General features: G+C 39.7%; 1 protein-coding gene across 4 annotated transcripts in view; it reads right to left on the bottom strand.

Annotated features, from left to right (window-relative positions):
* Positions 1–24,983, bottom strand: part of Cdk14 (cyclin dependent kinase 14) — a 529,514-nt gene that overhangs the window by 322,385 nt on the left and 182,146 nt on the right. For all 4 annotated transcript variants that reach the window (XM_055612730.1, XM_055612732.1, XM_055612733.1 and 1 more), the window contains one exon: positions 21,927–22,006. In XM_055612730.1, the coding sequence (XP_055468705.1) occupies positions 21,927–22,006 (80 nt within the window). The remainder of the gene's footprint in view (positions 1–21,926; positions 22,007–24,983) is intronic.

The raw sequence follows: 24,983 nt of genomic DNA, 5'->3' as shown, positions 1-24,983 counted from the left end.
TTTCAGGATTTCTTTGTTTTTAATTGTTGAGTAGTATTCAACTGTGTAAATGTGCCACGGTTGTTTTTTATCCATTCTTTGGTTTAGGGACATCTGGGTTGTTTCCAGATTCTGGCTTTTATGAATAAAGCTGCTATGAACATAGTTGAGCAAGTGTCTTTGCCTTATGGTGGAACGTCTTTTGAGGGATGCCGAACCAGTGCCTGCCCAACCAACCTACCCTATGGAAGAGCGCCAACCCCTGACACCATGAAGGATACTCTGCTAAGCTTGCAGACAAGAGCCTGACAAAGTTGTCCTCTGTGAGACTCTACCCAGCAAAGCCGCAAAACAGATACTGAGACCAAACATTGGGCAATGCTTAGGTAGTCTTATAGAACAGTGGGAGGGAGGAGACAAGGACCTGGAGGTGACAGGAGCTCCACAAGAAGACCAACAGGGCCAACTAGCCAGGGTCCAGAAGGGCTTGCTGAGACTGAAGCATCAACCAAGGACCATGGATGTACTGGACCTAGGCCCCCTACAAAGATGTAGCAGATGGACAGCTTAGGTTCAGGTGGTCCTACAGTAAGGAAAGTAGAGACTACACTGAACACAGACTCAATTGCCAGCATTTTTAATCACTTCTCCCTGGTGGAACTGCCTTACTAGGCCACAAGGGAAGAGGACATACTCAGTCCTGATGCAACTTGATGAGTGGGAGTGGATGGGAAAGGGAGCTCCCCTTTTCTGAGGAAGATGGCTAGGGGGAAAGAGGAAGGGATGGAGGGTGAAACTGGGAGGAGAGGAGGGATGGGGCTACAACCAGGATGTAAGGTGAATAAAAAATAAAATAATTTTTAAAAAAGTCATTCATATGGTGAAAAGTATCCACTGTTTATCTGAACTGGCCTCATGTTTTACCTAGTGACTCTGGAGACTTTGGGAAAGGGGTACCTTCAAGAAGAGTTGGCATTGGCATTAGTGGCATCCGGCAGGCCTGCGGGAACACTGTGGGTGACAGTGGCAAATACTTTCAAATTCAACAAAGTTAAAAAAAAACACAAATTTGGAAGATCATGGGTTTTTATAACCCTCTAAAGAAATATTCTAGGTTTTATTTATAAAATCCCATAAAATATTAGTTCTTTATGCTTGAATTCTTGTGTTTGTTTAATGTATTAGAATGCTGGGTTGTTTTTTTTTTTTTAAATGAAAATCATCTCAAAAAGAATTCTGTTGCTCATCTGTAAAAGGGCAAATTTCAGATGCTGAAAATGTTCCTCTTTCTATGGATGAAGGTTAAAAATTGCTTCACAAAGCTGGTAGTCCTCATAACATTGTATTTCCAAATTAATATAAGCATTTTAAGTAACCATTCAAAATATTTTAAAGTCTTCTCCCTCTTCCTTCACTAAGCGTCGATTTAACAGGCTGCATAACCAAAACCTTTCTATCCTGTTCATCACTTAAAAATGTTAAAAGACAACTATTTCAGCAGGGAAATGCTGAAACACGTAATGCACTTACGAAGAATGAGTTGTGGTAAAATAAGCATTGCATATTAAGGGACGAACTGAATTTTTAATGTGCACGTATGTACATCCACTGGAAATATGTGCCTTAAGGAAAGCTTGCTGGCCACTCTGAGCCACATCCACAGAACAAATCATTTCAATCACTTTCTTGTAACGAAAAAAAAAAAAAAAGAATAAACACTCTTTGTAAATCAAACCCAAAGGCTTGAACAGTCTCAGCTGTGACTGTCATCTTACGTTAGCTTTCACTCTATATTTCATCTCTGAAGTACAGAAAGCCACACACTGCCCTCCAATGACACATAACACTTCTGCCAACAAGTACACGTAACCTACACAGTATTTCACTGTACTGACAGATTGCCTACATGCTTCATGAAGCCCCCAAACAGTATTGAGGTTAACCAAGTCATTAAAACAGCATGCCCATGTTTTCCTGATTAGATTTTGCTCCAAGTACACAAACACAACACAGCATTACAGCAACACATAAAAGTTTGGATGACAAACTTGAATGTTTACTTATACGAAAATGGCCATTTGCTCTTCGCATCTTTTATTTTTTTCCTCAAAATACTTTTAGATTTAATGTTTTGTTTAAAGAAAGAAGGATATCATATTAAATACTGCAAATTCAATAATAATTTTTTTAACGTTGTTCTGTTCCACGTTTCTACATCAAAGGCATAAACCAAATTTATTATTACTTTCTTGATCAGAACATTTTTCTGACTTTAACAGTTTAGGTAACTGTGAAAATTATTCCTGTATGCACTGAGGTTGAAATCTTCGGGAAATATAAGGGATGTAAGAACTACCTGAAAGTATGGTGCGCAAGTTATAACTAAACAACCAGAGAGCTCCGATTTTGAAAACACTGAAACATGCGTTTGAAAACAAAACTGTAATTTAGCAGCTGTCCTGTCTTGTCTTTCCACGCTCGGGATAGATTAGCGCTCAGATTTCTTTGGCATGAATTATTCTACCATGAACACAATAAGTAAGTCCTGCCATATTAATTGCCTTATGGAATAGCAGGATTCTTAATATTAACTGATCCAAAACTTAGTTGCTGATGAGAGAACTCTTGCAAAGAAAGCCTTGGTTGTTTCCTCACACTGCTGATCCTGTGGAGAGCGCTGCCTGTATCAGGCTGCTGCTGGAGCTTGGACCTGGGTCTGCAGCTGCCAGTTGAGACAGGAACAAAGCATGGAGTAGTCTTCTCTCTACTTGGAATCTCACTTTAGAGAAACCAACATCGCAGTGTTAAGGCAGAGGAATCTTGTAGCTCATCTGGTGATCATCAGTTCACAGGTCTATAAATCAGCTGCCTGTGCCACCACCAAACCAGCTTCTGTATTCAAAGCTTATTTACATACGAGCAGCAGAAGGAAAGACAAATTCCACATCCTGGAAGTCCACACAACAGTGGAAATGCTTACTGCTCCTCACTGGCTCGTCTTTTTCACCGTTTAATCAAAAGCATTTGGACAACAGTGTGAGAGCTAGGTACTGTGTTGGCATATTGTAACTCCAGCCTGAACCTCAGGGCCTGAGACAAAAGAAAGGAGAGACTGAAGCCAGTCTGAGCTACACAGTGAAACCCGTGCTAAAATACATAGAAAGGGGAGGGAAAAGAGAAGCAGACTGGAACAGTGAGTGGAGAGCGCTTGAAATCAGGAGGCCAAGGTAGGATGACTGGTGTGAGTTTAAGAGCAGCCTGGGCTACATAGCAAGAACCTGGCATCGGGGGAGGGGCAAAGTCAGCTTAGACAAGCAAAAAACACTTTTTTTTTTTCTTACCATAGAAATTGGCACAAATCGGCACAATTTCCTGGTGCCAAAAAAAAAAGTCCTAGTCTACTGAAAAATTAATCTCTGTCTCCATCAAAAAAAATTTATAGCCATAAATACGTCTATAAAACAAAGTCATCATCATTAAAAGTGATCCCTGCTGCTGGAGCCTGCCCACACGAGCCCTAAGCAACAGGACACACACACACACACACACACACACACACACACACAGGCTCACAGATAATAGGACAACTGCCAAGTTTTTGCTGAGCATTTCCTTTAATTCTTTTTCTTGGGTCCTGTTCAAAATGTTAGGTCTTTTAAAAAAATACTACTATCAACTCAATGCTCTTGGGTATACTCAGAGAACTGACTGGGATGGCGAGTATCCAAAAAATATAAATATCCCATACTAAAGTTTCCTTTTTACTTTGTACTTCTGAACTTTTCCCACAATTAATTAGGTTTTTTTTAATAAATTAAGATAGGAATTATTCGTTGGTTTTATGAAGAATTCCACTGCATTCTAAAATGTCTCGAGAAATCTGAATGGCCTTTTTCTTTTTTGGCACTTCAGAAGAAGTTGGGATCCAATTCTGAGGTGAGAGTAGCATTCTGAAGAGCTGAGTCACTGTCCTGTCTACAAGGATGACTCACAGGACTCTCACTCCAGATCTGAGCTCTACTGATCTTGATCATTTTAACGTTTCTCCCCAGGACTCAGTTGATCTCTGTAAATGACAGGACCAGATTGCATAATCCCTTGTGCTCTTCAGAGCCCTCACAGACCAGAATGAGTCCCTCCAGGGGATAAATGGCTAACCCTTCAGGTTTAATGTAACATAGCCTGAATTCAGTAACTTTGACCATTCAACTCTCACAATGGTGCTATTACTTCTAAGCTCTCCTTACTCATTAATGCCCCTGTTTTAGCTCCTTTTTCCTTAAACGTTAGTGTTCTTGAGTAGATCCCAAACACAGCGGTAGTAAAGACAAAACAAAACAAAGACTTAAATGTAATCATAGAGACAAAAATGTTGTTCGGAACAATACTCAGGTTCACACAGAATAGGCAGAGTTTTAGAAAATTTCCGAGCAACCTACACAGCCATTGTCATAACGCAGAATTCTCTCTAAGCGGGCAAACTGGTGGGGTTGGGTGGCAGGGAGAATATATCTTCTTCAGCTGGCTACTTACCAACAATCCCCTCTGTTTGTTGCTCAGGGCAAACGCTGTGACAATGCCAATGACTCCTCCCACTCTTAATTCTGAAACAATCATGGTCCAATTTGTTGCTGCCTAAAATCTCTTGAATCACTAACCGGACTCTGCATTAGCTCCATTTTGATAGCAGTAGGGGAATGTGGGCATCCGAGGAGTCGGCCCTTGTTCCACACCACAACCTCTAAAGAGGTCCCTCTATGAGTACTTGCTTTTCTTCCTCACATTCTGCCTTCTACAAAAGTCCTGGTACCACGTACCAGGCGTCAAGTCTCTATGGGCTTAGCCAGGCTAAGCTCTGACCCCTGTTCAGTTGAGTTGTATTAACACTGGGTGACAACCCACCGAATGGCCTCTGTCACTTCCAGCCTTTGGGCTCTTTGGGCTTCAGTGCCTCTATCTTCTGTCTCTCTGTCTTTGGGCTCTGCTGGTTACAGGTACCAGGTACCAGGCAACCAGTTTCTCCGGGCTTAGCCAGGCTAACATCTGACTCCTTTTGAGTGTGTGATGACCCATTGAAGGCCTTGTATCATTCTTCCTTCCCCTTTCACATCCATAGGAAGGGTGTTTTTCTCATTCCCCTTTGGGAAACCTCCAGCCTCTATACCTAATGCATGACCTGAAGCACTTTAACTTTACTCACTTTTCTAATCAAATTTCTAATATTCAAGAACACTGAGAGTGATCAATGAAATGGAAAGCGATTCCCTATTCCCTACTTCTCCATTCTCAAAGTTCTGTGTCTTCCTCTCTGGTCTCTCTCCATGCTCCTTAAACATCTTGTCTGTAAGTTGTAACAAGTCAGGGTGGATGAGACCAGAGACTGAAACACCTTTCTGCTTGCTACAAGCAGCTATTCTCAAGCCACTCCTGAGGTATGTGCAGACCATCTGTCTGTGATTTTTATTCCAAATTCTTAGAGAGCCATTCCTCTATGGGGCTTGACTCTCAGCCTCTCCATTTGGTCCCACCAGCCCCTCCCAGCAGGATATCAGAGCAGATGCTGAGACTTATAGCCAACCTTTGGGCAGAGTGCAGGGAATCTTATGAAAGAAGGGGGAGATAGAAAGACCCGGAAGGAACAGGTTCCACAAGGAGAGCAACAGAACCAAAAAATCTGGGCACAGGGGTCTTTTTCTGAGACTGATATTCCAACCAAGGACCATGCATGGAGACAACCTAGAACCCCTAACCAGATGTAGCCCATGGCAACTCAGTATCCAAGTGGGTACCGTAGTAAGGGGAACAGGAACTGTCTCTGACATGAACTCAGTGAACACTTTGATCACCTCCCCCTGATAGGGGAGCAGCCTTACCAGGCACCAGAGGAAGACTATGAAAGACAGTCCTGATGAGACCTGATAGGCTAGGGTTAGAGGGAAGGGGAGGAGGACCTCCCCTATCAGTGGACTAGGGGAAGGGCATGTGAGGAGAAAAGGGGGGGAGGACTGGAAGGAGACAAGAGAGGAGGCTACAGTAGGGATACAAAATGAATAAACTGTAATTAGTTAAAAAATAAAAAAACTGAGTTCAACTCTTATTTGAAACATACATCTGTATGTGTGAGTAACTCTAATTTAGCTTCATGTGAGTATATGTGCATACAACTTAGATGCTCATTTAAGCATATATATCTATAAAAACACAAGTGTTTTAAAATAGTATCCATGTCAACCAAATGGACTCCATCATCTTAAGAAGAACATGTCGTATAAAGCACCAATTATAAAACTTCTTAGTCCCGATGGACTCTCTGTTTATTAATTTATTCCCTTTCAGACTAAGAAAGCAACAAATCTCATTTTAAATGGGTATAACTCAAAGTTATACTTTTTACAACATACTATATATGTTTCAACACTAGTTCAAAAGATTCTTTATATGATGGTGAAATTTCAAGGTCATAAATGTTATTAAGATTAACAAAAGCTAGTTTAAAATATGTATCTAACTATTTATATCTTTGCTAGTTCTTGGATGCATAAATGAATGCTATTTCTTTCTCCTTCCTCCAGCTGCCTCTGCTCGGGGTTCAACTCCATTGGCTTTTTGGCCAATGAATTTTGTATAATAAATTGAAATGTAATTTTAAATGTTGTTTTATATTGTTCTACTGTAGAACAACTAGAAACAAGAAAATTTGTCTATTTAGCTCTACTCGAGATAATGTGGTCCTCAACCGCTTATCTACAGAATATGGCAAAATTATAGATTATAATATTCTGTTTTATGTTTGCAAGGCATAGATTAAAGCAGATACACTAAAGACAATGATTGCTTAACTCATATATGCTAACCCTCAAGCCTGTCAGAGACCTGCTGAATATAGCATTTAATATGTTTAAACTTATGAGGACAGACAGAGAATCCCAAATCCTAACAGTAACTCCCCAAAGTCTCCGAGAAGATTTGGGCACAATGACAGATGACTACAACCTTTGGTTTTGGTGCGCTAACCACTAAGCAGACTGTCCCAATGCCTCACCCACTGCTAGGACACAACCTGAACTATGGACAAACTGGACACCTGAACAGATATTGTCTCATGATGCTGAAGAGGAGGTGAGGTCAGTCTCTCCTGTGTTGTCATCTTCTGTACCTGGTAGCCAGACTGCCTCTGCCATGTTGGCATGGAGATTCCAGGAACCGGGGGCAACTGTCTTATGTCGTGGACTATGGACTAGTCTCTGTCATTTTGGTTGATACCTAGATTCATTTAGATTAAAACTTATCCCTCTCAGGTCTCTGATCACATTGACAGCTAAGCTAATGGTAGCTTGACATCTAGACAACAGGCAACTAGCTCCTTACCCCAAGGTAATCTACCACCATGTTAGTTCGTTAGTCAATTCATTAGCTAGTTAAAACTACTGACTACTAGATCTCTTATTTTAAAAGGCAAACAGGTTTGCTTTGCTCACAGACCTCTTGTTAAAAGATAAACAGGCTTCAGGTGGCTTTTCAGTTCTCTGCATGTGTAAAAACTGGCTCTTAAGCCTCATTCTCAGAGGTCCAGACATAGTCTACCTTGTAACCGAACTCAAAAAAAAAGTGGTCTCAGATGTAACATTTTTACTATCCCTTTAGCTAAAGGACAGTCACTGCTCCCAGCAGTCTCACCTGTGTCTCATGGCAAATAATTGAAAAAGAAAGATGTAAAACGCACATAAGGCCTAAGGTCACAGAGGCTTAAGTTATAAGAACCTAAGAAAGCACTTTCAGGTCTAAGAAGATGTTTTAAAGTTAACAAATACAAGTGAAAGCCTAGATGATTATAAGAAGGTGACTTAAAAAGTACAAAATAAAATTTAAAAAGATAAAAATACTTCAAGATTTCTTTTTGTTGCTAGGACGTTGTTGTATTGAGACTATTCAGAGCTTTGACATTCTACTATACAAACTACTGTCATAGTTCTAAGCTCAAGATTTTAAATTTCCTTTGATTTGTCTTTTAAATATAGACTTAAAAGTTGTTTCTCACTGTGGTAATTTATATACATCCAGTCTTCTGATGTGCTTCATGGAAGGTATCTGCCTCCCCTGAGCTCACCTTAAAGAGTGTTCATGCTTTTAACCCAAAATTATTTCCAAGCCTCTGCTGTCTTTTTCTACAATGTCTATCTCACTGCAGATTGCAAACAATAGTAATGCTAACATGTTTAAAATTTATCAACTTTGTGAGTATAAAAAGATTCTTGTAAGCTAGAGGAAATACACATGGATCCTTATTTCATGGGCCAAATGGACTCCAGATAAGGACTGTCAATAAAATTCCTAAGTTTCCTACATATTTCCTATTTCAGAGGGTTGGATTTTTCCACCTTTCTCTGGTTTTGTCATGTCCCTCCCAATAACTACCAAAACCATGGGTCCAAAAGTTTCAAATGTACACCTAAGAAAAATAATTTTCTCCCTAACCTACTTAACTTTGTCTTCTGCCCATATACTGTTCCAGTATCCTGCCAAGTCCAGGTGTCTCCTACATCCAAGATAGAACCAACACAGCTACCCACAGGTGCTCCAGGGTAACCCAAAGACTGCTTCAGCTAACCTCAAAGACTGCTTCAGCTGGGCCTGCACTTTCTTTCCTAACCGCAGACGTTCTCACAGATCATGGACAGCAGTGAAACAGCTGGCTTTCCCAGGACTTCACCAGCGTCCCAATTCTCCCAGGGTTCCCAAAGATGTCATTGTTGCCATGACAGCAGGAAGCAGCCTTTCTGAACATGAAGTCCTTATTCCCACCTCACCACCCCTTCTAAGTTTGTCTTTCTTTTTTGTTTTTTTGTTCATTTGTTTGCTTTGCTTTTAAAGACCAATTCTCTCTGTCCTCATGGCTCTGTCCCCATCAGTCTGTCTGCATGTCCACATGTCCAATCATCTGCCCCCTAACCCCTTTCCTCTTCCTCTCTCCTCAAATAAACTTCCTTAAACCAGACAAATTCATGGCCAAATCATACATTATAACACCAAGATGTTACCAATAGCTCACAGTTGAGCACATCTGACCAGAAAGCTTAGTGTAGTTATAAGCATGCAAACAACATAAACTACAAAGAACCAAAAAGGAAAAAAAAAAAAAAAAAAAAGGACAATGCTATGAAAGGAAACAGGATGTCAGTAAACAGACAGTATCCAATAAGGTCTTAAAAAGTGGCTCAAGTAGTATTGGAGGGCTGGGGGAAGGGGAATGCACAAGCCAGAAAAAGGCAGATACATTCATTCCTCTCCCGATACATTCTTCCCCGGGCAGCTTCTCCCCTAGCAAGTCATGAAAGTTCAGCCTGTCAGCTGCCACATGCAATCAGCGTCATGGTTGTGCAAGTTATGTAATGATTTTTTTTCTTTTATATTAAGCTACTTTCTTGCAACAAACAAACAGTATGCTGTGATTATAATTGTCAAAAACTGGGGGCTCCTGGGCCTGGAGATTCAGGCTTGTAATCCCAGCTTCAATGGAAGCTGATCACTCAACAGACCCTGACTTGCCAGTAGTTTCTACCTTACTCTTTAACAGGCTTTATGCATGTAATCCTACACATGTGTAGCCCATGGGAAGTTTAATCTTCCTGGGGGTTCCCTAGTGAGCTGAGCTGAGCAGGTGCTGTATGATAGGAACTCTCTTGCCTGCTTTCGAACACTTTCCCATGGCAGGGCTACCTTGCTGTCTTCAGTGGATGAAGATGAGTTCAGACCTTATGCAAATTGATATGTTGGGATGGGTTGGTGGGGAGCACTCCCCTTTTCTGAGGAGTAGGAGAGGGGGGGATAGAAGAGGGAAAAGGTGGGAGTGGGGCTACAATCAGGATGTAAACAATGCAGTCAGTCCTGATGAGACCTGAGAGACTAGGATCAGATGGAAGGGGAGGAGGACCTCCCCTATCAGTGGACTGGGGAAGGGGCATAGGAGAAGAGGGTGGGAATGGGAGAGGATGAGGGAGGGAGCTATAGCTGGGATACAAAGTGAATGAACTGTAATTAATAAAAAATAAATTTAAAAAAATTAAACTGAATATATAATTTAAAAATGAGTAAATTTTAAAAAAGAAATTAAAACAGAATAATGTCTTTGTAGAATTGTTTATGTTTACTGACATATTGTCATTTCCAACATTCTATTTTTTTCCACTAAAAAGGTAGGCCTAGTGCCATGTGCCTGTCATGTTTCCGTTAGTATTTCACTCAATTTTTGCTGATTTGAACATGTCCCTGGCCTTCATTTTATAAAGGATAGTTTTGTTAGATGTAGAATTTTAATTGACAGGTTTTCATTTCCTTTTCTTCTGTTTTTTAGACTATGTCAGTACCCTGCCTTCCTGCATCTGCCAGTTTAGATGAAAGGTCAGCTCTCGAGTGCAGTTTTCTCTGCTATAATGAGTTGCTTGTCTCTTCCTACATCAAGATTTCCCTTTGTCTTCTTCTTTATGTAATTTTGCTTCCATAAATCTTCGAGTAGCTCTTTTCATGTTTCTTCTAATTGTAGTCTATTGACGAGTTTACAGTCATTGAATTTTACGGTGATTTTAAAATCATGCCTTGCTCAAACCTTTCTCCTCTTTCCAATCTACATGACGTATCAGTTTTTCAAGAGGATTACTTAAAAAGTCACATTATTCGGTGTCCTCATTGAGCACACACTAAACACATAAGAAAATATGACTTAATATGGACCTTGAAAATAAATAAAACAGCAAATTCTGTCAGTGAGCATGATATTGGCCACAAATTTCTGATTACCTACCTTGCCTGCCTTTGACTATCTCTATTATCAGGTAGTATACATGGTGTGTAGCATAACAATGGAATGGCTTCTCAGAAGTAATGAACGTATAGCAAGAACTTTAAAGTAATCTGTAACTATGTTAACAAATATCCTACAAGCAACAAATACAAAATAAGTTTGCTTCTATAAAATTGATTAACATAACTTTATGATTTTGCAGTACTTTTAAATTAGGCAAAAAGCTTTTAAGTGAAGAATGTATTATTTTTGAACAAGCACTTCAGTTAAAACCTCAGTTAAAATTGTTTAGTAGAAAAAAAATATGTGAAAAAAGACAATTCATTTATCTCTAGCCTTCATCTTCCTCTCTGCAGCTTAAAGACATTCATACTGACATACTGAGTCAGGACTGTGGAGAGAAATATGTGAGGTAGCATATTTAACAGCATGGCCAAGTAAGAACTGAAGAAGTACTCAAGAATTTTTATACAATTTCAAGTACCTAGAGATTGGATTTTTAATAATAGTACTAGCCTCAATCTTTTACCTATTAAAAAAAAACATAATTGTATCATCAGTGTTCTTTACAAACACACCTTAATAAAATATGAATTTATGGTGCTAAAATAGTTCTTTTAAGACATTAATAATATTCCTTTATGTCTGTCACTGAAAAAAAAATAATATGAATTGCTATAGAGCCTTTTACAATTGACAGGCAAATTTTGTAAATGGAAGAAAAAAAAATCCATCAGTCTAGACTATGATTCTTAGTAAGTTTATGTAAATTTACCCAATTGCTATTCTTTGTGAGTTTGAATAATGTGATGGGTGTCTGCCAGCTAATATCAACAAAAAATTGAAAGCTGTTGGATCATGTGACTTTAAAACCTATGAGAATAATAGTTTTCTTTTAGTAATTTTGAAGATTAAAATTTATCTTTTAGTCCAGCAGCTGCTTTCTTGGCTGACTAAATTTGAAAAAAAAGTTATATTTCATCTTGTTTTTTGTCACTAGTAATATAAGTTAAGATATGATATTTTTAAGATAATTTTGAAAAGATTATATAACAATTGTCACCTGAATGCATTTCTAATTGCCTAAAATTCCCTATAGACTTCTTCAGGTTTTACCTTGCCAAGCTATTAAAGATGCTACCGCTTGTAATTTTCACAACAATCCTATGTTAAATGCAGATAAGAATTATCTGTAAGGTGCAGATAAGGAAGTTGAGACATAGGATAAATGAATACCCCTTTGTGAAATAATTTGCTAGTAAACAGAATTGTAAATGGAGGCTCTTACAAACCTGTTTATTTGAAGATAACACACTTTAGTAGAAAGCTCATTTCAGAAATGAAGAAACTGAAAGTGCAATGAGTGAAGCATTTGCTCATGATCAAAAGGTTAGTAGCACAATCTCTACCAGGACTGAACATTTTCTGACTCAAACAGTGTTTTTCCAAGTCTCATCTTTCTTGTTTAGTTGGTTTACAACAATCTGTATAATTTTGATCAGTCTCAACAGCAATACAGAACAGATCTGCAATGTAGTCATGCATTTGGTTGTTCAGTCTTTATTGAGAGTCTAATATGTGACAGACGTTTCACCAGACTATCTACCTAGAATGTAACTCTTGGTGAAATATTTAGATCATGTACCAAATAGGGTATAATTGATCTGTGATCTCAATAGCACCATCTTGTAAGCAAATGGGACATGAATGGCGGGTTTCAAATTTGACACTTGTAAGACTGAACTCCCTAAATTTTCCTATTTCCTTCCCCATAGGCTCTTTCTTAGCATAGGCTCTATTATCAATCCTATGTCCCAGGAAAAACCTTGAATGTCATCCTGAAGATCTCTATACCCACTGATATCCATGTCTAAACATGCATTTCATCCTATGAGTTCTTCCTCTTCAGAACCATACATCCATCTCCTAAAAACAGTACCTGCCTTTTCCCCCTAAGGATTTCATTAACTTTTAGCCCCTCTTACACCAGCTACCTGAGCCAAAAATTGAGAAATGAATAAACACTTGCTTGTCTCTTGCTTAGACAACATATCATGAACAGCAAACCTAAATCTTCCAGACAGGAGAGTCAATTATCCTTCCCTGTGGAAACCAAAGGCTCCTTCAAAAGATTATCCAATATTGGCATCTGACAATCAGCAAGGAAAAGGAAGGGGGAAATACCCACCATAAGTTTATGTAATCCACCAAACAAGTGTCCCTATCCAAACACCCAAAAGCACCAATCGAGGCATCTAACTCTGAAATTGAAGTTGATAGTTGAAGGATGTTTCCTGTAAGACAAAGACTAAAACAGAGCTAATGCAGAAGAAAACTCATATTTCTACCATTTTCCCTCAGAGATGTCAGAGAAAGTAACTCTTCTTGGTCCTTCTTTGAGAAATTTTCTTAAATTCACTATCCATCTCTTCTCTTGAATTTTTATTGCCTGGTCATGCATTTTTTATTTCTAAGAAATTTTCCTTCTTTGATTTTTTCTTATTTGATAGCATCATGAATTTAATGACTACATCTTCCCTTAAAGTTGGTAGTATTTTTATCCTCTTTTAGAGGATAGGAATCTAAAGCACAGAAAAATGCAAGGCTTGCTCAAAACCATACACTCCAAGCAAATTTAAGTTTATATATGTGAGCTTGAGAGTTCATACTAAAATCGTAGATGAAGCTGACTGTTGCTGGTCACTAGACCTATTGACTAAAACTCAACCCAAAAGTCAAACCGGAGCCCCACCCAACCACAACTGAGAAACAACTGATAATCTCTATGGCCTAGCTTAGTTTGCAAATTAGTTCACATACAATTACTGCATTTCACACAATCATGGTGCAAACCATGGCTTAAAAAACAAACAAACAAACAAAAAAACAGCTAATTGCAGAAATGCCTAGTCTTAACTCAGAACTGATAAATCCTGAACTTATCAAGACCAGTGAAAAACAATTTATTCTGTCCACTACTGTATATGATCAAATGTTGTTGATCAAATATAGAGTAAAACACCGCTAAGACTTTACTTGATGGTCTCCTTATTAATTCTGAAATCATTACAAGATGATAAGCAATTCAAAACATCAATATGAACAAAACACAAATATGGAGCCACAGCAGCCTGCCCTCTCATTTCCTTGGCCCAGTAAAAGAGGGAGATTGTGTCCCAGAAGCCTGTTTTCTCCTTGGTAGACACTCTTCCAAGGGTGTTCTCCCAGAAACCCAAGCATAAGAGCATCTGTGTCAGAGAGGAGGAGAGAAGGGGGGGGCAAGAGGTGCTTTCTCTCCAGTAGGGGGATGATGGGAGAAAGTGTGTCTTGGCATCTAGCCTTTGAAAATAGGACATAGGTCACAAGAAAGGATGGTTACATACATACCAGTCCTGCCTGACCAGAGAAGGCACGCATTCATCACGTTATCTCTCAGACTCTGCAAAACAGATTCTTGTGGGGTGATCTGGGAAGCTATCATTGATAACATTTTACCTTTTGAATTAATGTGTCTGAAATCACAATAATCAATTTGAGGAACTGGCAAAACCGACCTCTATCATTTTACATAAATTTAGTAGCTTTTGGAATCAGTTCTCCCTATAGCTTCAAACTAACTACCAGAGACTCACAGCCATGACAATCCATCTCCTCGCAAGCTATAGACCTCAAATCTTTATGATCACCGAGGAAGAATTATATTTTTATATAAAAACTAAAAAATAACAAATGGCCAAGTCACCTTGGAGAATGTTAATGAATGTTAATGTTCATTCATTTGTCATACATACACACACACACACACACACACATACACTACACATACAGGGGGGTGATAATAAATGTTACCTGCCCTACATTGCATATCTATCTGCTAAGCTTTTGAAGGTCAAGGGCAGTCTTAATCCCCTGCTACTTTCAAACGTCAATGAAGATGTGACAAGACTAAAAAACTATAACACATCGAGCAATACTTCCCCAAACTTCTGTCTACCTGCAACTTCAGAGTGTGGCCTTTTTTTGCAAACAGTCCACACAAATATAATTAAAGAAAATAGACCCACACTAGTCTAAGGTAGGTCTTCAGTCCTGGCATCTTTCTAAGAAGAGATCGAGACACAGAGAAGGAGGTCATGAAAAACACAGAGGAAGAAGGCTGAGTTCCATACACACACAGCAAAGGATCCCAAGGATTGCCAGGAGCCAACCAAAGCTAGCAAAAACCAAGCAAGAGTTTCTCATCTTCAGCTTTCACAGGGAGCCTGGCCTTGTCAGTGTTTTGATTTTGAACTCCTAGTTTAGCAATATATATAAAAGACCATTAGGTTTGTGGTACTGTATCAGTGAAGCTATAGAAAAATACTTAATTTATCTTGGTTAATTTCCAATTGAATGACAACCAATGATGCTCATAAAACTAACATTGACTAGTCATAAGCAAACTATATCATATGTCCATATGTGAAAGGCTATTGTAGTTAACACAAAAGGAACAAATATTCTTAAATGTTATATACACACAACAAAGATGTGATGAAGAAAATCAGACCTGACAAACCACATAGTCATTAATGGCTCACTTAACACAAGCTTCATTTTCTGTTTCATAATGCTTTCAGATTTATAAAATAACTCATAACTTAAGTGCCTAACATGTTGCAACATTAGAAATATTTTAATTAGAGTCTTGAAGGTAAACTATGAAAGTTAGTTATTCATTTTATAAGCAGCCTATTTCCAAATATCTATCATAAAAGGTGCTGGCTCCCCCCCCCCTTTTAATTTGCTTTTCAACTTCTTCCCACCTCCTCCTTTCTGGTATCACAATTTGATATTAAAAATATAAACCATTTTTATAGGATAACCAATAAAATACACAAAGAAATAGTCACGAGCAGTCCAGGCCACTCTTAAACTCATTAAGGAAACCTTGCCTTGAGTTGCCAATTTTCCTCTCTCCACCTACCAAGTGCAAGAATTATAGACACATGCCACCATGCTTGCAAAACAATGTAACCATTTCCATTTATGCATGTTTTGTTTAAAGAGTATTTAGATTTCTTTTTTCTTTTTATTTATTATTTATTACAATTTATCCATTTTATATCCTGCTGTAGCCCTCTCCCTCATCTCTTCCCAATCTCGCCCTCCCTCCCTCTTCTGCTGACCTACAAAAACTACTACTATCCATTCAAGAATTCATAGAAATGACAACTGTTTCCCTTGCCTTAATAGTAAGAAAACTTAGAGAAAAAAATTATTAAATTTTTATTTTTTATATTAATTACAGTTTATTCACTTCGTATTCCAGCTGCAGGCCCCTCCTTCTTTCCCTTCCAATCCCACCCTCTTTCCCTCATCTCCTCCCAAGCCCCTGTCCAAGTCCACTGATAGGGGAAGTCCTCCTTCCCTTCCATCTGACCCTAACTTATCAGGTCTCATCTGGACTGGCTGTATTGTCCTCCTCTGTGGCCTGGCAAGACTGCTCCACACTTAGGGGGATGTGATCAAAGAGCCAGACACTGAGTTCATGTAGGAGATAGGCCCTGTTCCCCTTACTAGAGAATCCACTTGGAAACTGAGCTGCCATCAGATACATCTAAACAGGGATTCTAGGTTATATCCATGAATGGTCCTTGGTTGGAGTAGCACTCTCAGAAAACTCCCCTATACCCACATTATTTGGTTCTGAAGCTCTCCTTGTCCTTTCCAGGTCTTACTATCTCCCCCTTCTTTCATAAGATTCCCTGTACTCTGCCCAAAGTTTGGCTATGAGTCTCAGCATCTGCTTTGACGCACTCATGGGTAGAGTCCAGAGATTCTCTGTGGTAGGCTCCTGTCCTGTTTCCTGAAGATCATCCTGCACGAGGTATCCCAGAAGCAGAAAGATACACACACATGGTATATACTCACTTATAAGTGGATATTAGACAGATAATATAGGATAAACATACTAAAATCTGTACACTTAAAGAAGCTAAGCAAGAAGGAGGATCCTGGGTAAGATGATCAGTCCTCACTCAGAAAGACAAATGGATGGACATTGGAAGAAAGAGAAAAATTTTTATTATATTACAACTACACAGAATAATATACCTATGTCTTGACGTTAGTAAAAGGTAGAATATCCTAAGCCATTTTATCCTCTCCCTTCCTTTCCTTGTGCTCATGAGCCTCTACCAGAAGTACCACAAACTGTGAAGATGCCCACAAAGATTGTAAATTAAATCAGGAAAGCTGACCTTTGCCAAAGTTACTTCACATTTCTCCTAAGCTGCCATCAAAGGCATTGTAAGTTTTAAAGTACCTAAACCTAAGTTAAGCCATTACATGCACTCAATCTTAACAAGATGAAATTCAAAGTCCACCTGGAGACACAAATCTAGGCAAGATTAGGGTTGCTAAGCATTTCCACTTTGTGTGAAAATTATGTTAAAGTCTCAGTTCCAAGGTAATCCGATAAGAGGAAAGCAGGCACTTGAAATCCACTTCCCTGAGCGCAGCACTTTCCTGATTCTCAGTCTTCAAGATGCTGGCATTTTGTGAATGAAGAACTGGCCAGAATACCAGAAGACAGGGAAACTCAAACCCCATCTCTCCCTCACTGACCAGCCATGAAGCCCCCTCCGAAATGGAGAATGGGCCCATCCCCAGTGTCACACCCTCCCGAATGTTTCATGTTCTAACGAGATATGCACAGTACAAGTTACTGTGCGTGCACTTCTGAGGCTGAGATTGACAACCAGCCAGCAGCAGCAATGCCTTTGTTTCTGCACATAAAAAGCAGAGAACCAGACTGTGAAAGACAGGACTTCACAGAAACCAGGAGAGGGACATACATCTGAAACTGACCCATTGTTTAACTCTTATTATTATCATCATAAAGTCATTTCACGCCTACTAAAAACGGAGGAAATAAGGAGTGGCTCAGAGATTCAGAAAACTTGCTGCTCATACAGAGGACCTAATTCTAGTTCCAAGCACCTACATAGCAACTTACATAAGAAACTCCAGTTCTAAAGGAGCTGCCACACTCTTGTGGCCTCTTTAGTCACTGAGCACTCGAATGGTACATGTATCTATATGTAAGCAAATATTCATATGCATAAAATAGAAATAAATATATATTTTATAAATACCATGTAAAAGTCAGACTTTATTAGAAGGACCTCAAAATACAGTCTCTAAAGAAAACAGGATGACATTTTGTGATGGGTCATCCCAAGCCTCAACAATTCTTCCACCACTGTCCATCATCACAGGAACATTTAGAAATCTGAATTTCAAGACTCCTCAGGAAGTCAGAAGCATCATGTCAATGTAGAAAGTTCATGATCAATGACATGATCCAACCCTACCTTCTGCACATTAGGTTTCTAGGGCCCCAAACTATGAAGTGGTTTACGGGCTGAACTGAGCTCTACCCCATCAAAAATATGCTGTGTGCTGGAGTACCTAGGTACTTCAGTATATGGCTGGCTGTGAGTCTGAAAATAATTTAAATTAGGTCAGAAGAGTAGGCTCTAATTCAGCATGACCAGTGTCCTTACGGAAAGAAGACATTTGTATAAGGACCGGCACAGAATTGAAAACCCAGAGACACAAGAACAAGACAACTATTTAAGAGCATAGAAGGGACCCTTAGACAGGTCCTCTCTCACAGCTGTAAGAAACGGAGTCCTGATACTTTGACATTGCATTCCCAGCTTCCAAAACTATGCGGCACCAACTGCTCCTGGGCATTATGCTATCTGGAGTACTGTCATAGAGGCCTGGCAGCCTTCTCAGGTGGTTTTATATTGTACAGTGATAAAAGACAATGACACAATCAAAACCCAGAATTCCAGACCCCAAAACCCAGTTTCTCTAAATTGCCTTGACTAGCAATCAACCTCTTATGTGCACTGGAAGTTCTTGGCCTCGAAGATATTGAACTTGCCTCTTACTTTGGCTCTTACTCTTCCTCGGCCCTCTGTTCCCATCCTTCTGCACCTCAGCTGCCGATCCCATACTTTTTTTTTTTTTGATCCCATACTTTTAACTCTCCATCTTCCAGAATATTGAGCCAAATCAATCTCTGTTCTAAATTTAACAAAATAAAACTGAAAATCTTATGACTTTAGGGGTGTTTGTAATTATGCTGTTTATATTCAACCACTTTGAGCTCCATCTATTTTCAAATAGATGTCTCAGGAACTCAGACTTCAAAATGTACACACACTCCTCCAGAGCAAAAGCCACCAACTGCCACATGACCAGTCACTAACCGAGAACACCAGATGAAAATCATCCCCACTCCTTGCATTGGGCACAGGCACTGAGTGTCTACATCTGCTCACTTGCTGTATCTGCCTAGACGGCAACTTTCCATCTACTCTTCACAGTTTATCTTCTTGTTTGTAGCTCAAGGTCCAGCTGCCATCTTAGCACACTCCACTTGTGGAGAACCTTCCCAAGCACTCACAATGCTTCAGAAATGATTTGGCATTTATATGGCATGGTGTGTTATTTTTTGACTTATTATTTCAATCTTCTGCCTGCCACCTGGATGACAGATTCCTCAAGAGCACCATCTGTATCGAATACTCCATCTTATTTACTGATGCCAGCTTAATGGTGCTCTGCAAGTCGCTCAATAGCCGTTCCAGGGAGGGTGTCAGACAAGGTCACTAACCTCATTAAAACTCTACATATGAACAGAGCTTCGGGGAACCTATCACTTTCCAGTAGGAACTGTAATGGAAATGATCAGGGTTATTAGCATGGTGAGCTGCAGAAAGGAGGGTGAGATTGGCTGCTATTTCAGACAGAACAGCAACGGAAATTTCTCTGAGAAGACGACATTTGAGTTTACATCTGGGATCTAAATGCAGCCAATGAAAAGGATTCTAGACTGGCAGAGTGCATGTAACAGCCCTGAGATGGGACACTATGGAACAGTTGAGAGAAAAGGAGGCAAAGTACTTGTTATAGGTTTTAAAAGGGGGAATTAATAAAACATGGCTGACATTTTTAGATTGTAATAGTAGTATCAAGGTAGAGAAGAAACAGTAAGAATGGCAAAGAAGTAGAGGGTGTAATTTAAGAGTATAATGTTCCGCAACAATCCAAGAAAGAACTGATGATCCCCAGGGAGAAGTGAAGAGATGCCCATCAGCTGTGACTGACTTGAGCTACCTTTTAGCAATGTAACCAACAGAAGTACCTTTGGGTGATTTGGGGAGGTAACACCGGACATCCCCATTACTCATGTACAGAGAAGATTGCATCAGATATGATAGATCAGAATTATGTTTGAATGTAAGTTTTAGGTAATTTGTTATGCCAGCCTTACATGATGGTGGTGCCTTATTCTTTTCAGAGGTTGTTGAATTTAAAGGGAAATCCCAAGTAGACAGATGGATGTATGAAACGGACATGAAGACAAGGTCTTAGCTAAATGGACACATGTATGGAAGTCAACAGCTTATATCTGATATCTAAACTTAGGAAAGGAATTAAATTACCAGGAATGAGTGCTTATTAGAGAAAAGAAGGATTTTTTCCCCTCTCCTTAGACTCTACAAACTCAACGGGCAGCACAAGGCAAAGAGAAAAACCGACCTGCCTGGAGTCTCTGATGTTGCAGAAAAAAAATCATTTTAATCATGTGCAATCTGCTAAAAGAAAGACATAATGAACTAGAAAAGTGCATGTTTACTTTATAATAAAGAGGCAGTGGATAAACTTTCTAAGAAGCTTCAGCTTCATCAAAGTTTCTGCATCACCAAACGGGAAGAAAATGAATGCAAGAAAGAGATGAGAAAGTGGAGTCAACAGGAGCTGAAAAATATAAGTGTCCTGGATATCTTTATGGCAAACGGACATATGCTAGCATCACTTTGGAAGAGGGATCCTCAATTGAGAAAATGCCCCTACCAGGCTTCCCTGTGGGCAACTCTGTGCTAAATTTCCTTGATGGATGATTGATGTGGGAGGGACCAGCCCACTGTGAGAGGTGCCACCCCTGGCCAGGTGGTAATGGGATATAAAAGAAAGCAGGCTAAGCCAGCTTTGATGAGCATGTAAGCAGCATTTCTCCATGGCTTCTGCATCAGCTCCTGCCTCCATGTTCCTGCCCTGCTTGAGTTCCTTTCCTGACTTCCTTGAATGATGAACTGTGATGTGGAAGTGTAAGAAAAATAAGACCTTTCCTCCCCCAAGGTACCATTAGTCATGGTATCTTATCACAGCAATAGAAATCCTAAGTAGGACAAAGAGAAAGAAGAGAAAGAGGAAGAGAAGAAGGAAGAAAATTATTATCAAACGACACACAAGGGCAGATTATATTTAATTCGTCAGCACCTTCAGCAAACTAGGTGGCAAAGCACTGATACATCATTTGGATCAGCATAAGACATAGATTTGGTCTATTTGAAGGGAAAATAAACTGAGGTAAAGGGAATTTGCATTTTTAAATGATACAGAAGTGAAGCTGCTAATCCTAAGAGTCGTGACAGTGAACTGTAAAATTTTCATGAATAAGCTGACTCTTGCTAAGAAGTATAAAACGTTCCAATGCATAAATGAACAAGGCAAAAGACAGCTCAATTTTATTTCATAAAACTAAATTCCTATCCATAGAACCCACTACATTATAAAAGGACTTCTAGAAAAATAACATTGGGGAAAATATTACAATATAAATAATACTAATGTATAAAGGGAATGAGACAACCAATGAAAAGTAAAGGACAATGGAAGCAAAAAAAAAAAAAAAAAAGAAAGAAAGAAATTCAAATGAGCTACAAGGTAAAGACAATCCTTCACTCTTAAGATTTCCTTCAAAAAAAACATGAATATCAAGTAATGTCACCGAGATATATTTTAGTAGTGTTGCAAATAGAATCAGACATAAAAATATTCCTCAGTTGCCTAGATAGCCCCACCATCAATTTTTCTCCCACAAATCTGAATGTAGAAAGGCGGTCTTGTATTGTTTAATATGAGTTGGTATGCTTGTAGAAGGCACTGTATTTTTTTTTTTACAATCAAATGAGACATCTGACAATGTAACTATAAAGCTCGAATGTCTGCAGACACAGAATACTTACCATGCTATAAGCACCACATGAATACAGAATCAAAGAGAGAAGGTCAGAGTGCCTACCTTCCCTGATGGCTGTGAAAGGTGTACCCTCTTCCTCCTGCAGCCTTATCACCTTCAGAGCCACCAGCTTCCCGTTTACCCTGCAGGAAACAAAGAACAGGTGAAAGTGACTTTGCAGAACTAAAAGTGACTGTGCTCTAAAATTTCTATCCTACGCAATTTTACATTGAGAGTGTCAGTGACTCGGTTATATTGCCGTAGCCATATTGATTTCAGCTAGTCTGGGAATTCTAGATCATCGCAAATATTCACAATGTAAAAGCACTTGGTCCTGTCCTGTTCCCTGTCTTCTCCTACTTCCAATGTCTATTGCATTTGTCCTTCTGAATGAGGGTTGAGCATCTTCCCTAGGGTCTTCCTTGTTTCGCTTCTTTAGGAGTATACTGATTGAGGTATCGAAGCAGATGCTGAGACTCATAGCCAAACTTTCGGCAGAGTGCAGGGAATCTCATGAAAGAAGGAGGAGATGGAATGACCTGGAGGGGATAAGAGCTCCACAAGAAGACTAACAGAGCCATAAAAACTGAGCCCTGGGGGCCCCGAAGAGAATGATATCCAAACCAAGGACAATTCATGGGGAGGCTCCTCAGCCACCAAGTGGGTTCCCTAGTAAGGGGAGCAGGGGCTGTCTCTGGCATGAACTCAGTGGCTGGCTCTCTGATCATCTCCCCCTGGGGAGTACAGCCTTTCCAGGCCACAGAGGAAGACAATGCAATCAGTCCTGATAAGACCTAACAGGCTAGGGTCAAATAGAAGAGGAGGAGGCCCGCCCCTATCAGTGGACTAGGGGAGGGGCATAGGGGGAAAGGAAGGAGGAAGGATGGGTTTGGGGTGTTCACAGCCAGGATACAAATTGAATAAATTTTAATAAGTGATGATAATGATAATAAAATTAAAAAAAACAGTTGCAATAGGCTAAGAATGAACTTGATAATTCTGTGATATAGTCTTTTCTTTGCAGTGAAAGTAGAGTTCAACAAAACCACTTGACAATGATTCTCAGTTTAATTAAAAACAAAACAGCGAAAAGAACATTTTCCTTTGTTTCTCAAAGCTGCATCTTAAGTCTTGGATAGAGTCATTTAATCCCAAGGACAGAAACATGACACTCACATTCCCTTCATTTCTCTTTCAGTAACACTTATCCCACCGCCAAACTCCATCTTCCCTGTTAAGAGCCTCTGAAAGCTATCTTTGATCTGATTGTGTTGTATGTTATGTTATATGATCAAAAACGTGATAAACACACTACTACAAATTATAAAAGCCGTAACTAAAGCACATGGTTGTTTTAAGCACTTTCGGCTTGTGTGTCAGGTCTAACCAAAAGTAAGATCACACTACGGAGATGACCTCTTATTCAGTCAGTTCTGTCAACTATCAGCATCAAAAGCATAATGACATGTTCAGGCCCTCTTGGTTGCTTTATTTTTATGTACATGTTTGTGTCCCATACATATACTGACAAATGTGTACATATACACATGCATAGTGCAGAAAACCACATGCAGAAATTTTGGTACATGATACACTCTATCCTGCTTCCCCTTGTAAAAGTGTAATATAACTTCATAGAAGTCTTCAACTGACAGGCATTTAGTTTGTTCACAACTGTCTGCTTCTATGGTGACATGATGAATATCCTTGTATATTCTACCCATATTTTTAAAAATAACAAATTCCTAAAACATGGAGTTGCAAGGTCAAAGTGCATATGCACCTCTAATTATTATTTTTGATGAAAATTCAAGTTTTATAGCACACAGCAGAAACCAATTTTCCTTTCCTATAGCAACAATGACAGTTCCTATTTCTTCCCTCTCTTCTCTGTATGTTATCAATGTTTGGTTTTGCTACTCTTATAGGTCAAACATAGTTTATTACTATAATTTTGATTGCTACCAAAAATCTTCAGAGGAACCAAAATGGAGAGCCTCCGTGACCCAGAAAATCTTGTCTCTGGGTCTGAAATATGAATGCTAATGTCTTTAAAATAAAAATTAAAAATCACAATAGCTAGCTAACATATGCTTGTTCAAAAAAAGAAAAAACTGCCCCAGAAGGGAAAACCTAGCAGCCACAGCACTTATCACAATCTAACTGAGCCCCCTGGAACTGCATGAACACTGGTGAGGACAATGGGCTATGGACATCTTGTTACAAGGCTCCAGCACGTACACAGGCTTCCTCCTGGAAGTCAGGACATGTGATGCCTGCCCTGTGTCTCAGCGGAGAAAAAGGGCTTGAGGATTTTCTGCTCGGCAGCCTCCCTTCCTGAGTCCTCACCTTGACTTCCATATACCTGCCTGTGCTCTGGATACCCAGGTGCAGGCATCCAGGAATGACTGCGGGTGGGGCTCAGCGGGCTGCAGAGCCAGGGATCTTCATGTTGTGCTTTGGAACTAAGGCGGCCTTTGGCAGGAACGGAGGCTGTGATAGAGTCAGAGCTGACATCTGCACAGACTTCTCAGCCCAGTTGAGCTCATCAGTGGCTCCCACAGGAGGCAGTAACTGATTCCAGGAACGCCTTGGAATTTTCCCCTCATTTACAGACATTTTCCTCTCACCCATAAAACACACACACACACACACCACCTTCTTCCCACACAGTTTTCCATTTCCCTTGAGAAACTTTAAATTGTATGTACCAGGAACTGAATTCTGCCATATGGGATCTCATGCTTCTAAAGGCCATACACTTCAAATGGGCCCCCAGACCATGAAACATAACCAGCCCTTAGCATACCGAAAGCAACAGAGCCTTTACTTGAGTTAACACTCCTGAGAAACAGCTAAATTCAGAGAGTTGGTTTGAATAAGAATGGCCCCCATAGGCTCCCATATTTAGAGCCTATGGAATTCTTTGAAAGGAGTAGAAGCATAAGGTGTGGCCTGGTCACAGCAAGTTTGTCACTGGGAGTGGACTTAGAGGTTTCAAATGCCCATGCCAGTCCCAGGCTCTCTCTCTCCCTCTCTCTGCTTGTAGGTCAGAATGTAGCTCTCAGCTTCAGGGTCACGCCTGCCACACTGACCTCACCATGATGATAATAACTTCTC

The sequence above is a fragment of the Psammomys obesus genome, unplaced genomic scaffold (genome assembly GCF_907164565.1).
Source record: "Psammomys obesus unplaced genomic scaffold, mPsaObe1.curated_primary_1811, whole genome shotgun sequence".
Lineage (NCBI taxonomy): Eukaryota > Metazoa > Chordata > Mammalia > Rodentia > Muridae > Psammomys > Psammomys obesus.
This window is presented reverse-complemented; position numbering and strand designations above follow the sequence as displayed.